The sequence below is a fragment of the Panthera tigris genome, chromosome E3 (assembly GCF_018350195.1).
Source record: "Panthera tigris isolate Pti1 chromosome E3, P.tigris_Pti1_mat1.1, whole genome shotgun sequence".
Taxonomy (NCBI): Eukaryota; Metazoa; Chordata; class Mammalia; order Carnivora; family Felidae; genus Panthera; species Panthera tigris.
Genome location: NC_056675.1, coordinates 6,505,487 through 6,521,007, shown reverse-complemented (window position 1 = coordinate 6,521,007; position 15,521 = coordinate 6,505,487). Strand labels below are relative to the sequence as shown.

At 58.4% G+C, this 15,521-nt stretch overlaps 1 protein-coding gene across 1 annotated transcript; it reads right to left on the bottom strand.

Moving 5' to 3' along the window:
• Positions 1-1,857: 1,857 nt before the first annotated feature.
• On the bottom strand, positions 1,858-15,234 carry ARPC1B (actin related protein 2/3 complex subunit 1B). Its single transcript, XM_042972115.1, has 10 exons — positions 15,131-15,234; positions 8,226-8,302; positions 7,375-7,479; positions 6,712-6,934; positions 5,646-5,753; positions 4,475-4,681; positions 4,310-4,385; positions 3,214-3,419; positions 2,401-2,491; positions 1,858-2,188 (listed from the first exon to the last, which is right to left on the bottom strand). Exons 2-10 carry the CDS (start codon positions 8,287-8,289, stop codon positions 2,150-2,152), a joined length of 1,119 nt encoding a protein of 372 aa, XP_042828049.1. The 5' UTR covers positions 8,290-8,302; positions 15,131-15,234; the 3' UTR covers positions 1,858-2,149.
• Between the last annotated feature and the right edge of the window lie 287 nt (positions 15,235-15,521).

Below are 15,521 nucleotides of genomic sequence, written 5' to 3'. Positions count from 1 at the left end.
GCTTGGATCCTGGCTCTGCTGCCTCCTGCCCGTGAGACCTTGAAGAGGTAACTTCTTTCTCTGGCATTCAGTATGCTCTTAAAATGGGAATAACAAAGCCTTCCTCCCAAGGTGGGGACACAGTGACTCTTGGGTGTTAGGATTCTCCCAGTTGTGTCCTCCACCACTCACCCAGGTCACCCCAGCTGCTCCCTGTCCCTCCTCCCCTGCATCCTCTTGGTCCTCAGGGCCTGTGCTGTTCCCACATCATCTCACACCCACACAACAGCAGCAACCTCAGATCTCTGCCCAGTTCTAGTGGCCTGATTCCCCAGGATGTGAGGGGCCTCCAGAAGCTGGTCTCTGGGGACCTTCCCAGCCTTACCCACCCATCTCATCCCTGTCCTGCGCCCTATCAGTCCTCTGACTCCTAGAAGGGTCAAACCCTTGCCCCCAGCCCTTGCATGTTATTACTTGCCTGGAAACTTCCCTCAGCCCCAACCCTTCCTTTTCTTTCTCTGCCACCTTCTCCCCCTACAAAAAACACTGGGTTGTCATCATCTACCTCCCCCACCAGACTATGAGCTTCTTGTCTCCTCCACTGTCCTCAGCATCCAGTAGGACATGGCACAGAGCACAGAAGAAGGCCCAGCAAGCCCAGCCAGTGGTCCTGGTGTCCACTGGTGATGTGCACATCACAGAACAGGGTCCAGATCCCCTCCTTCCCTGATGGGACTTCCCACCTGCCACAGGAGCCTTGACCACCCTTTGAGGAGCCAGTCCTACCCTACAGTGTCATAATGCCTTTAAATCCTTCTTGGTAGAAGCAAATGACTGAGCTTATCAGGGTTTTTTTTTAGTGTTTTGTGAGAAAGAGCACTTGAGCAGGGGTGGGGCAGAGAGAGAGAGAGGAAGAGAAAGAATCGCTAGCACGCTCTACGCTGTCAGAAATGAAGAGTCTGACGCTTAACTGAGCCACCCAGGCACCCCAAGCCTGTCAGCTTTAAGCCAAGACTTGTCTGTAATGAGGGCAGACGGTTGACACCGTGAAGCCTCTGCTTGAGGCCTCGGTGGCCAAACAAGAGCCTGTTTGCCGTTCATCTTTCTCTAAGAGTAAGGGGGGGCCTGTTCCTCGGGGTCTCGGAACAACACTGATACCCTGGGGCCATGTTTCCAGCCCCGAGCTGAGCTGTAGAAAAACGTATGCGAATATCTCCCTAGCCTTCCGGTGCCTGACAACAGTTGAGTCAGGACCAGAAGCTCACTTTGCAGAGGGCTGGTACTGGCTGGGTGGACCTTGGCACTGCATTTCATAGACAATAAGAGGAGTTGTGTGGCCCGTCTCATTGTGATTTAAAGAAGGATCTGTGGGCCTCTTGCGACTGAGGCGGCTCTCTTGAGGGACGGGCCTAGAACAGTTTGAGAGAAGGCATCTTGAGGTACCATTTTTATGCAAATGTAAGGGGGAGTTCACAGTTCTGATCTGTTGATGTAAATCATGTTACCCAACTAGACTAAGAAAAAACCGTGAATAGGACACTAAGAAGCACACGTTAAATAGGCGCTCTGAGTGAAACAGGAATGGGGGAAAAACTGTCTCAGGAAATCATGTGCATGTATCAAAAATCAACTGCCAGCATCGAGTAGAGAAATACTTTCCCATTAAAGCCCAGAACCAGCTAAAATGTGCAACCACTGGTCTGGGAATCAGGCTACTGAATGATGGGACGGACACCTGCTTCTGGCAGACCCCTGGCTGGACCGCAGGGAAAGGAACCATTTAGGGGAAGGCCCTTGGGTTTAAAGATCAATTTTGCTGACAAGGAAAAATAAGCTACCTGAGCCCTTGTGAAAATGAACTCCTCCCAGACACAGAGACCAGGTCTGTGATTGCTTTTTTATTCCCTCCATGTTTTTGAAGCAGTTCATGACCAGCACCGTGCTTTGGGAACATTTGTTTTTCACACTAAATGAAAGCATTTCTTTAAGAAAAAGGCACGTGTTCCTTCAATAGGTAAGAAAAGCTTCCCACCCCGTCCCTCCCCTCTGGATGGAGCAGTCCCCATGGGGACCCAAACTGGTACCCTAGAAACGTTCAGCAAAGCAACCCTTAGCCTCCCTGACCCCCTCCCCCCAGCAGTTGAGATGAGGGCAACATATTTCTCACAGGTCATTTGATCTTGAGGTCCTTCAAGGCTGATTCCAAGCTCTGGAAGGAGACAAGCAGGACAGGCTAGTTCTCAGTGGTCCTGCCACACCCCACCCGCAGGGACCTTACCCTCCCCCGTCCCAGCCCTAAAGGGAGGTGCTGGAGAGGGTGTCCCTCATCACCCTTCGTCCCAAAGGAGTGCCCTTCTGTAAGAATGAAGGGGGCTCTCCAGTGGGGAGGGGGAGGAAGGGGCATGGTGGGACAGGCCTCACCTTCACGTCCCAGATGCTCATGCCGCCATCCATGCCCGTGGTGCAGAACTGGGAGCACTTGGCCTTTCCTCCGGTGAGCACCGAGATCTGGCTGCAAAGAAGACGAGGGCTTGATGGGTCCCAGCCTGTGGCCACACTGGACTCCAGCCTGCCTGCCCTCCAGGAGCTCCCACCCTTCTGGGGCAGCGGCTTGCAGAGAGCCCCGGGGGTGGGCTGTGAGGGGTCACAGAGAACGGGGTTCATGAGTCTGCTTTGAGGAGGAGCAGGCGTGTTCATAGAGCCGAGGGAAGCCTAGGCGAGTGGAACGGGATGTGTAAAGGCCTGGGCAGGGCCTGCGTCACACGTGTGTGGGGAGTGTGCAGCGTGGCAGGACTGTAACTGGATGGGGAAAAACCAAAACGCAGGGCTGGGAAGATATGCAGGGCTAGTTCTGACAAGCCCTGAAAGGGGACATGAGTTTAGTCTGAAAAGGACACCGGACCTGGTGGCTACTGGAGGGTTTAAGCGGCCACACTTCTCTCTGGTTTGCTGTGGAGTGGACACCTGTGGCTGGCAGGATTTGGGAGCTGTGGACTGTCTCTCGCTCCCCTCATTCCTCAAGGAGGCACAGCCTCGGGGCCGGTCACACTCTGGCCATCCCAGAGCTTCTACAACGGTCCCCACACAGCCACGTTCCAAAAGCGAGGGGCACGCTGACTGCTGTGTCCCCACCTGATGCTAGTTTTGTGCAACCGACAGGTCGCCCTGCTCCCTAAATCAGGGCCCTCACCTTGACCCTGCTGGGAGGAGAGTCCGGGTCGGCCCCACCCTCACCTCACACTGTTCTTGTGCAGTGAGTCCAGGCCCGAGCCTGCGGCCGCACCGCCCTCTGAGCTCGCCTTCTTGTCCAGGTTCTGGAAGCGCTCGCGGGCCGTCAAGCCACGCTGCGAGCTTTGCTTGGGCACATCCAGCCGCCCACCGAAGCTTAGCGTCCCCGTGGCGCTGTCGTAGGTAAACAGCACCGGGAAACAGTCGTGGCCCTGCAACAGTCGTGAGGGTGCCATTGGAGCGCTGGCTGAGGGCTGGCACGGTGCCCCCAATCTAAGCACGGGGATCCAAGGCTGGAGGCAAGACATGACACCTATAGGGGCTGGGCGGCGGGGGCCTCTGGTGGAGCCAGCGGGAAGCCAGTGCCAGCTCAGACACACAGCCGGCTGGACGGACCCCAGGTATAGAACAGGGACGGATGGTGGGGGCTAGCATCTAGGGGTGGCCCCTCCCCCAACAAGGCCAGTGGACAGTTGAGAAAGCTTGTCTGGGACACCCCCTGGAAACCTAGGGACTTTCTGCCCAAGCAGTCACACCCACTTTGGGAGACACCCCACAGCTGGGCGCTTCTGTTAGGCAAAGCAGGCCCAATCCCCCGCCCCCACCCCGGGACCATAGTATATTTGCTGAGGGCTGAAAGGGGACTTGACAGATAGGTGGACAGAAGGAAGGAGGGAGGGCAGTGCGCTTCTGGATGTGTGGCTGGACCATGTGGCCGCCACTGAGTTAGGTGTGACCCTGTAATTTCCACTGGCCCATGAGATGTAAGCAGAAACCTCAGGGTCCAGGGCGTGATTCTCCACTTCCTTATTCTTCCTCCAAGGTGGGGGGGGGGGGTGGGTGAGTGTTTTGGAGACAAAGCGTCCACCTGCACAGAGCAGGGCCCCTCACAACGCCCACACTGTGTTACGTCATAGCAACTGGGGTGCTGTTACTGCGGTGTAACCGACCCATTCTGACCGCAGATTGATGGCTGGCTGGAGCTGGGTGGGAGTAAGGAAGGAGGGAAAGAAGGTAGGGGGTGGGGGGTGGGCAGTGGAGGGCTGCCTGGCCATCTCTGGGAGACCTTTTCTAACTAGCACTGCTCCCCTCCCTGCCTCACCGCTGCCACCAGACTGTTCTCAGTGATGAAGGTCAGGGCCAGCAGCGGCAGCGTTTCAGAGGCCAGAGTTGCCACGCTGAGAGAGAGAGAGAGAGAGAGGTCAGCCACTCCGTCCCCACCTGCTCTGTGCCTCCATTGCCCCCCACTCCCCTGGCCTGTACTCACGCCATTTTCTTGTCGGCATCGGCCAGGCACACAGTGCTGTCGTGGCTGACCCAGGCCACGCGGCTGCCACTGGCTGAAAAGCAGACGCCATGCACCCAGCCACAGCTACTGCTGGACTCAAACATGAGCTCCCCAAATGGCATCTTGGAGCCCCACGGGGTGGGTGCTGGACGCTCCTCTACCTCCTTGATGTAGGCTGAGAAGATCCTGCCAGGAGAGACCAAAAGAAAAAAAACTCAGGAGACCGGGGGTCCGGGAGGGACTGACCAGGGACTCCCTGTCCCAAAGTGGCCTGCTGAGGTCAGTGCCCAGCTAGAGGCTGGTGGATACCACAGCCAGCTTTTCACGCCCCGCATCTTCACGCTTGGACGAGTCTGGCCTCAGTGCCCTCCTGTGCAAGGGAGTGAGTCCCGGCTTTGTGTCCTGTAACTCCCAGGGCCCTTGGGCCCTCATCTGAGGACTGACCACGCACGGCTGACACGGTCCCCAGGGGGTGTCCTGGTCCCCATCACGCTGACCCCTACACTTCACAGCCAGCCCCGTGGATGCCCCTCCTCCCTGCCCTGCTTTCCCAGGGCCAACACGGGGGTCCACCTGACAGGTCAAGGTGCCAGCAAACCAGCTCCCCACCCACCAACGGAGCCTCATCAGGACGTTCTGTGCGTGTCGGGGGCCTCCAAAGGGGCCTCCGGTGCCTGCTGCAGCCTTGTTTCCCAGGCGCCCAGGCCATCTGCCTGGAGCTGGGAGCCAGAGGCCTCGGGAGACTCGGGGGCACTGGGCCCAGAAGTGAAAAACCGCCAGGAGCAACCAGAGGCTCCATTCCAGGCCCGAGATAATGGGGCATGGGTTTGTCTAAGCTGCTCGTTGTCCTCCAGATGGAAGACAAGGAAACCGAGGGAGGGGGACTCTAACGAAGCCGAAGAGGAGGGCCCAGGAATGACTCCTTGCTGACACGGAGAGGCAGCAAGGGATGCATCCTGCCAAGACTCTACAAGAGCTGGAGACGGGGCCCAGCGACGACCCTTCTCGAAAAGCAAAACCTCTCAGATGCCGGGCTGAGGCCCCGGGTGAGCCTGCCTGCCAGCAGAGCTGGTCTGGGTCACGGGGTGCAGGGCTCCCTCCACCCTCCACTCCTAGTTCCTGTGCTGACATCCAGACCCTGCCCGCTCACCGGCACTTGAAGTCACAGGAGCCTGCGGCCAGGAGCACGTTGTTGGGGTGCCAGTCCAGGCTGAGGACCGTGGAGCGGATGGGCTTCTTGATGTGCTTGCACACCCACCTGGACAGATGGATCGAAGGGGGTCGGGACGGGCGAGCTCAGCACACATGGCCTCTGTGCCCCAGGGACTCCATGTTCCCATGGGGCTCCACAGACCCTCTACCCCCAACCCCCCTGACAAGGTCCCAGGAGGGAGGGGCCTGGGTGCTGCCAGCCCACCAGCCTGCCAGGGCCCAGATCAGGCCAGTGATGTGCCAAGTGGCCTCCAGGGTGGGCCCTCTATCCCGGGTTTCCTTTAAACCCCATGACAACCCAGGGGACCTGCGTGGCTCAGTCGCTTAAGCGTCCAACTTCAGCTCAGGTCACGATCTCGAGGCCCATGGGTTTGAGCCCTACAACGGGCTGCATGCTGACAGCTCAGAGCCTGGAGCCTGCTTCGGATTCTGTGCCTCCCTCTCTCTGCCCCTCCCCGACTTGTGCTGTGTCCCTCTCTCAAAAATAAACGTTAAAAATAATAATAAACTGCATGACAACCCGGGGGGGGCAGGCTCAGTGAGGAGTCACAGCAGCCAGCTGGCCAGGGTGCAATGTGATCTCAGGTGTCCCAGACTCCAGCTTCTCCTCTGCCCTCAGGGACCTAGGGGAAGATACTACAACGCGGCCCTGGAACATGACAGGCTGGACATCCTGGGCGAGTGACCACCTCAGGGCCTCCCTTTGCTCATCTGTAAAGTGGGGACAACAGATGTCCAGTCCAGGGGGCTGTCGGGGAGTCCATGCCAGCATGCATGCAGGGCTTTCCGCAAGGCCCTCCGAGCAGTCGTGGTGTGGTCTGTGCCCTCATCAACGGGACGGCTGTGGAAGTGCCCCTCGCCTACGAGGCTCTACTCTGCCAGGGTCACATGAACAGTGACCTGGCACGCCATCCAGTGCTTCCTGGGACACCAGCCCCACCGCCTTTTAGTCTGCAGCCCCCAGGGTTCCTCCCAACCCACTCCCAACCCTCCCAGGCACCCACCAGTCATTTTCCTGCTCAAAATAGCAGATGGAGATGACACGGGAACCACTCCCCACAGCGAACTTGTTCTCGTTGGGGGCCCAGCGCACACAGCGAGCAGCCCGGTTGATCCGCAGGATGACCAGCGTGGGCTTCCACGTGCGGCCCTTCAGCGTCCACACGTAGGCGTTGCGGTCTGTGCCGCAGGTCACAATCCGGTTACTCTCGGGGGCCCAGTCGATGCCTGTGGGGCAGGGAGGAAACGCGGCTGAAGTCCTCCAGCAGAGGTGGCTCTACAGCGCTGGTGGAGGAGGGGATTAAGGGACACAATCTGGAGGAAAGCTGCTCCAAGGGATACTACCAGAACTTCTTGAGAGTGTTACAGCTCTCCAAAATATCTCCAAACATGCCGGAAAGCCAAGAGACAGAAGAGAAATGGGTCCTTGGTGACTCTGAGCTGAGCTGCTGGATCAAACCTTTCCTGAAGCCCAGAAACCTCTCTGAGTTTTTCAGTAATAAGGGGCAACATGATCCCTTTTAACTTAAGCCAGTTTGAATCAGAGTTGTGTTGCTTGCAACCCAAACTAGCCTACCTAACACACTGATTGGGAGGATGGCCCTGGCTGGCCCTGCCCCATCCCCCTGCTTCCTTCCAGGAGAGTGATCCCAGTCGGTCTGACGCACCTGTCACCTGTCCATTGTGCTCCTTGAGCTCGTGCACCTTGACCCACTTGGCCCCGCTCTTCTCATAGATGTGTACCTCGTGGTTGTTGGGGCAGATGGCAATCTCTGCGGGAGGGGAGGGGAGGGGAGGAGAGGGGAGTGAGGAGGCATGCGTGCCCAAGTTCCCCCCCCCACCCATTCCCTCATGACTCCCTTCTACCAGGAACACCCTTCGCAGGCCATCTGGGCAATACCTCGCTCTTCACTGCCTTGGCAGGGGGTTCCCTGAAACACCTTGTGACCCCTCCCTGGGGACTAGCCACCCTTCACCTGAACCCGCTACCCCCAGGCACCCCCACAGCGGTCTCATGACCTCTGGGAATTCTCCCTTCCCCCTGCTACTGCCCTCTGCTCCCCAGCTCCAGCCCTGGGCTCCTTGCTGCTCCTGACGATGCCACGCTCTCCTGCCTCAGGGCCTTGGCATGGCTGGCTCCTTCGCCGTCTCTGTGTCTCTGTGCACATGTCCCTTCCTCCTGGCCACCTTTTCTAAACCAGCGCCTCTGCCTCCCATGCTTTCCCCTCCTGCATGTTTTTCTTCACTGTTCATGTCACTACCTGCCACTGCGGGCTGTCTTCACCTCTCACCCCCAGCCTGGGAGCCCGAGCGGCACCTGCAGCAGGTGCGGGGCTGTGCTGTCACCTCCACCCCGCGGTGCCCACTTGCCTGCTGCCCCCCCCCCCGCCCCGAGCTCATTCATCCCCTCTTACACACTCAGGACCAGAGATGAGGAGGGGAACAGCCGGCCCCCAGAGCTCACAGGCCAGGGGGCTCCCGCCCCTCCTCTGCCAGCCCACAGGCAGCGGGTACTCACGGGTGCGGTCCTTGTTCCAGGCGTGACAGCTGATGGGCTCCACGAGGAAGCTGTGGTAAGCCATGACCGCTCAGCTCCTGTGCCCGAGAGGAAGGGACCCCAAGTCAGCCCTGTGTCTGATCCCAGACCGGGCTCCCAGCCGACCCCGTGGGCAGGCAGCAGGGGCTGGCCTTCCAATGCCACTTCCTTCCCGTGGGTATGGTGTGTTGACCTGTGCCTTGTCGGTGCTCACCACCTGCACCTGGGTTTCCTCACAGGTAGAGTGCCCCCCCACCCCCCGGGAAGGATGGGGTGGGGACGCAAGGCAGGTGGTGCCCAGCACGCAGCAGGCCTTCCACACCCAGAGCTTGGCTTTCAGGAGATGGGGGGGGGGGGGAGGTGGAGGCAGGTCTGCCCTTTCTCACCCAGAAATCCTTTCAAGGGGAGGAGGGGTGGGGCGGGACGGCCCAGAGTGGGTGGCTGGGCTGTGGGGATGAAGGCAGGTACAGAGGGCAGCTGGGTACACCCCCAGAACTGGGCCCAGCACTGACGGCACCTCCCACCTTGATAGGGCCTTCCCCCCCGCCCCCGGCTCAGGCCCTGCCGCTGAGCTTCAGAGGAGCCCGCTGAGCCTGCGGCCGGGTGGGGTACACACAGGCAGTCCTTTCGCCCCCACCCCTTCCCGCACAGCCCTGCCCACCCCTATTCCATTTGGCAAAGCCCTGCTCACCCTCTCTGAACCTCAATGTCCACATCTGCAAAATGGGAACAGGAATCCTGCCCCCGGAGGTGTTAAGAGGGTAAAATAAGATGATATGCCATAGCAGGTGTTCATGAAATGGCAGCTCCCGCGTGGTAACACCCAGCCATGGTCTACCCACTAGGGGTCTGTCTCCCCTGCTAGACCCGCGGCTGATCCTGGGGCACACCGGGCCTCAGGCCTTTGCACTGGCGGTTCCCTCCACCTCCTAAGCTCCATCCCTGGGGGCCTGCGTGGGGAGCCCTCATCGCTGCCCTGTTTAAGTCTGCACCCCAACACCACCTTCTGGCGAGGCCCTCTCTGACTGCTGATTTGAAACCGCGACCACCTTCCCCTACCTCAGCACTCCCTCTTCCAGACTGAACTTTCTCCACAAAGAATCCTCGTGGAACATTCGTTACACTGGACTCACTCCCTTCACCCGTTCTCTGTCCCAGCTGGGACGGAACGAGCTTGATGGGGACAGACATTTTCCACTTGTCTTGTTCACAATTCTTTCCCTGTTTTGCTTGGCACATAATAGGTGCTCGGTAAGTATGTGAGGAACACGATTGTTTACTCTCACTCGTGTCCAGAAGAGTAAGTTTTTTATTTAAAAAATTAGAACGGGGCACCTGGATGCCTCAGTCAGTTAAGCATCTGACTTCGGCTCAGGTCATGATCTCACAACCATGAGTTCGAGCCCTGTGTTGGGCTCTGTGCTGGCAGTTTGGAGCCTGGAGCCTGCTTCAGATTCTGTGTCTCCCTCTCTCTCTGCCCCTCGCCTACTCGCGCTCTCAGTCTGTCTCTCAAAAATAAATAAACATTACAACAATTTTTTAAATTAAAAAATGGGTGCCTGGCCGGCTCAATTGATTAAGCGTCCAGCTCTTGGATTTCAGCTCAGGTCATGATCTCATGGCTCGTGGGTTCAAGCCCCACATCAGGCTCTGCACTGACAGCATGGAGCCTGCTTGGGATTCTCTCTCTGCCCCTCCCCTGCTTGCATGCGCTCTCAAAATAAATAAACAGTAAAAAAAAATTTTTTTTAAACACTACCACCCAACATTTCCTGAATGCTCCTTACTTGCCAGCTCTAAACAGTCCAGGTATTTTTTTTTTTTTAATACCAGTATAATTAACACACAATGTTAGTTTCAGGTGTAAAATGTAGTGACTCAACCATTCTGTGAATCACTCGGCACTCAGCAAGGTGAGTTTTACGGTTGGTCCCCTTCACCTACTTCATATCCCTCCCGGACCCCAGGCGCTCTCGACTTTTGTGCTCAGATGCCACAGCCCCAGATGACAGATGTAGAGGCCGAGGTCCAACAAGCGGAAGCTACCTGCCCAGTCACACAGGTGTCTGGTGTCACCAGGAACTTGGCTGCCTCCCCCACCAGACCGGCAGCTCTTGTGTCCCAGGGACTGGGCTGAAGAAAGGCTTCTCCCCAGCTCTGGGCCTGGGCCCTGAAAACCCAGGAACCTAGCGGGCACCTAGCCGGCCCCTCACAAGATGGGCCACCTGTTCGGGCGGAGCTTACCCAGGTGGCAGGCCAGGAGGCCCTGCTGGAAGGCACAGCACTGAGCTCGGGCTCAGGCACAGGAGAAGGACGAGCTGCATGTAGCCCACCGTCCAGCTGAGAAATCCGGGGCTCAGTGACCAGCTGGCCCGAGGTGGCACCACGCATCCTGCCGGGCCCGGCTTCCTGACCCCCCAGCAACTCTTGCCCAGCCCAGATGCAACACCTGTTTTCATTTATTGCAGGAAGCTCTGGAAGGTTCTGGGGCAGCCCAGATCACACAGACACACAGGCATGTACAGGGCAGGGACATGCCTGGAGCGGGGCACCAGGCGGGTCCCCAGTCAGCACTGTGGAGAGAGTGGACACACCTGCAGCCGCTCCAGCCACACACGCTCATGCGTGCTCAGCCCTGCGCGCGCGCGCGCACACACACACACACACACACACACACACACACACACACAAAAGCACACTGCTCCCACCATGGCTACTTCCCCAGCCTCTCCTTATAAAGCCTCTTTGTGGAAGGCAAAGGCCCCGGAAGTGGCTCTTTGGGGGGGCCCCCAGCTCGGGTCAGCAGGCCTGATGGGGATTTCCCCTGGCACTTCCGGAGCCTCGGGGCTGGGTCAGCTCTGGCATCCAGCTTGGCTGGGGCACTTCATCGCTGTCCACACCACAGATGACAAGACTAAGAAGTGGGAGCTCCAGGCCTACCGGAACACTATACTGTGCTCATCTGCCCACCCCCATTTCCCACGGTCACCAGTGGGGCCGAGATCAGGCAGAGGCCCACTTCCACACCCCAGCTGGGCTCTCGTGGCCTCGGAACTCCAGCTGAGGCCAACCACCCCCTACCCCTTCAGCCCCCGGTGGCCCAGGAGGAAGCCCTGTGGCTACAGCCCTGGGGGGGTGGGGGTGGTCTCTGGGTCCTAGACTTGAGCCTGCACCTCATTAGCACAACACAACTTCCCAGCTCCAGCTGTCCCAGACTGTGTGGCCCCCGGGGTCTCCGCTCCTTGCAGGGTCTTGCTAAGAGTGGCTAAACACATGGGCCAGGCTGTAGAAAGCCCATCTAGCGAGGTGCTCCAGAGTCCCAGGCTGTGAAGATGGAGAGGCTGGGTCTGCTGAGACAGCAGCTTCCATAACTAGTGAATAATGCAGCCAAGAGGACCTGGGGAGCCCTGACCTGGGGAGCCCTGACCGTTGTTTCCTGAAACCCAAAGGTTCTCAAGTGGGAGAGGAAGGGGCTGATAAAGATGGCTACAGGCACAGTGGGACAGGCAGGGGCGGGAGGTTCAGACCACATCTATCAGCCAATCACACTTTAGCATGAATTCATTCAGAAATACTCGTAGTACACTGAATCAACACCTTAAAGGGGGTAGAGGGTAGGGAAGGGGATGGGAGAGAAGGTGCATTTTCTCCTTTTCATCACTTTTTTGTAACTTCTGCAAAGCAACTAAAGCCAGCAGGGCCTCAGCAATGACTCCCAACCCCCACGTTTCAAATGAGGAAGTGGCCATCCAGAGGGGGGAGTAGGTATCTGGCCACTGTGGCCTTGGGGGCTGTATCCTCCTAGAGGAGAATCACTGGATTGTTCCCTGTGGTCAGAAGCAGTGAAGCAGCCTTCACACCAGGCCACCCTGCCGCGGGGAGCTTGGGCTGCATTACTCCCAGGAAAACCTCCACAGGGGTTGGGGGAGGGGGGCACCCACTCCCAGCCAGCCACCCTGAGGAAAATGCAACTAGGGCTACTTGGCCCAAGTGGGTGGACAAGGTGGTGCTTCAGCAGTGGCTCCTGGTAGAGACCAAGGCAGGCTGGGGCCATGGTCTCCGGAACACCCACCCACTTGTCACTGCAGCCCTGTGAGCCAGCACCATGGGCCCATTTAACTGTTGGGGACAGAGAGAGGAAGGAGCCCAGAGGTCCGTGTGCAGGACTCTGGCTCTGATTAACCCAGAAACAGAGGCTGGGGGAGTGTGGGCCAGACCCTGAGTCTCCCCCGGCTGGCTCCCCTCCGCCAGCCTGAAACCAGGATCTCCGTGTTCCCAAAAGCACTTCCCCTGCGTCCTTCCAGCACACCGTGAATGCGCAGTATGAATGGACTGGAGATCCCCCAGGGCTAGGGGTGGGAGAGCACAGGGAAGAGGGGTGAGGACTGGGAGCGGGGAGTTGGGTCTCCAAAGTAGGGTGTGGGTCTCCCTGCACGGGGTTCCAGAGACGCACGGGGTTCCAGAGACGCACTGGGGTAGGGACGTAAGCTCCATAGGGGCGGGGTATGTGTTTGTTCACCGATGTATCCAGCATCAGTTAGAGTACCTGGCACATAGTAGGTGCTCAGTAAATATCTCTTGAATGTGACTGAATGAATCCCATCCTTTTCTTCAGGAGATAGGTTATAAGGAATGAATATGCTTCATTATTTCAGTGACATATGTGTGCAATTTATAAGTATTTACCGGGGAGTACGTGCTCAGGTTTTTTTTTTCCTGATTAGGGCCAACAATCAAGAAAGCTTGGAAACCTGAAATCAAGAAGGTCCTCTCTGAGGATGTGGGAAGAACTCAGCTCCTCTCCAAAGCAAAGCAAGGCAGGTAAAGCCTTGGGCCAGGCTGCCTTCCTTACTACAGTGCCGGGGTCAAATTCTGACTCTCTCCATGGATACCCTCAGTTTATACTTCCTTCACCTCTGTATCAGAAAAGCCTGGGGCTGAACAAGGCGTTGGCAGTAGGTTTCTTACTGCTTCAGCTTCTCTGAATCCAGAGAATGGTTCAGCCGCATTCGAGGCTAAACCAGGCAGGAGCTGTCTGGAGCAGGATCTTGGCCCTACAGGCACTCAGGGAAGTCCCCACCCAGCTCAGACGCTCCAGGGAGCCGCGAGCAAGCCATTTTGCACACGTGCTAAGCAGTTACTCAGCTTCCTGTTGTGTATGGAACAGCCCTTGCCACCCCAAACAGACCAGCCGGCCTCTCCTCCCCAACTCTGCTCCTGAGGTCTTACAAACCAGGCAAAAATCAAGAAGCATAAATGAAAACAATCATAGAAAGGCACCATAAATCTTGATGAAACAACCCAAACAGAAACAAAATCCAAAAACACATAAAACTCAATGTGGGCAGGGTTGTGGAGAAATGCTCATTTGTTGCTAAATTGTTCAACCTTTCTGAGGGGCAGCAACTGTAGGAACAAAGAACAGGAACAGGAACTGAAAAATAACACTTCGCTGGCATAAATTCATTTTGGTGCTAAGCAAATAGCCACTGGCTTTTTTTTTTTTTTTTAAAGCAAACATGTCCATAATAACTCCCTTTAGAATGGTGGAAGGGGTGGAAAAACCCAAAGACTACAAATATGGAACGACTTGTGACACTAACATGTTAGGATACCATTTAACTATTTGAAAAGACCTATGTGGATCACGCACAAAGACACACGTAAACTAACTTTCCTGGCATCTTTAAGTGCCCAGTATTTACCCAAGACTTTGACGTACATTCTCTTTTACTTCCTAAAACAAGCCTAAGAAGTTATTTTGATGTTTGTTTTTCTAAACCTTCATTTTGTACAGGAGGAAACAGAGTCAGACAAAAGCAACGATTTGCTCGAAGCCACGCAGCTCCTCAACGTCAGTTTGGGATTCTGACCCCAAATCTCGGAGGTTGGCATCATCTGGACACTGATAAGTGTGGGCAGGCCTTATCCTGGCAGTGGCAACAATAAATAAGAGAATCCTCACCCTGTGTGTGCCTGGCACGTTGCCAAGTGCCTTCTACACGTTATCCCATGTAAGCCTCACAACTTGAAAGGCCCCCATTTTACAGATGGGGAAGGTTGCGGCCCAGAGAAGTTAGGCGGCTTGCTGAGATCATGGGCCAGGGAAGGAATCTGGCACCCTCACCCGGGTCCCTGAGGCCTCACGGGGAATGCGCGCGCTTAACCACTGGGCGGCATTGCCTGCCCCGCGCGGGGAGTCTGGGGCCAGCCTGGAAGAACCCCGGGGAGCGCCTCCGGCTCCGTCCCGTGCTCGGCGGGCTCCGGGGCTTCCTGCCAGTCTTCACAGTGTTACAGTCACCGCCCTGGACGGCCTGTCTGCCCTCCCCGCCGCCGGCGAAGGAGGGGCCGCTCGGTCCCGCATTCGGGACCCCCTCCCCGTACGGATCGCGGACCCGGCCCCAGGGGCCGGGGGCGGGCTGGGGGCCGGGGAGGTGGCCCGGGGGGGGGGAGGGCGGGGAGGGAGGGAGGGACAAGGTGGGCGGGGGCGCCAGCTCATTTCCCGGCCGGAGCAACCCGGAAGGCTGGAGGATGGAGGGGAAGTGACTGGGCGTGGGGCCCTCGCGGCCCGAAATAACGGGGGACACCGACCTCGGGGCAGAGTCAGGGAGGGGCGGCCGGGGCAGGGGGGACGGGGGGCAGGAGGAACGGGGGGCCGGGGCCGCCCCGAGGGCTCCTGGGGCAGGGAGCCCTGCATTTCCCTCACCCGGAGGAGAACACCATCCGCTGGTCCCCTCACCTCCAGGCGACCCCACACACCTGGAGAGGCCCCCTCCCCGCGCCCCCACACCTGCGGTCGCCCCGTAACCCTCCCCACCCGCGTGCAACTCCCCGTCCCGTCTCCTCCGAGCGCCCTCTCCCCTCCCGACGGCCCCCAGCCCGCTCACCTCGGGGCGCCCCGGCCGCGGACTCTGGGCAGTCGACGCGCCGAACCGGCTCTGGGCCCCGTGCCGCGCCGCAGCCACTTCCTCGTGGGCGGGGGGCGGGGCCTCCCGGCCTCAGCCCCGCGGGGACGGGGGCGGCGACCAGGGTGGCGGCCGAGAGATCCCAGGCCCCGCCCACCCATCCGGGGTGGGGGCCGCACCGAGCCGGGGCGCCCTGAAATCGTCCGCGACCGCCCCTCACTACTTTATGCGTGGGGAAACTGAGGCTCGGAGAGAGGCGCACAGCCCGAGCAGCAGCAGGGCGGGAAGCCGGGAGCTGGGCGGGGAGCGCACGTCCCCACCGCCGCGAGAGCGTCCTCTCCATCCTTCCTCTGTGAGCCGATGCCCACAGGGC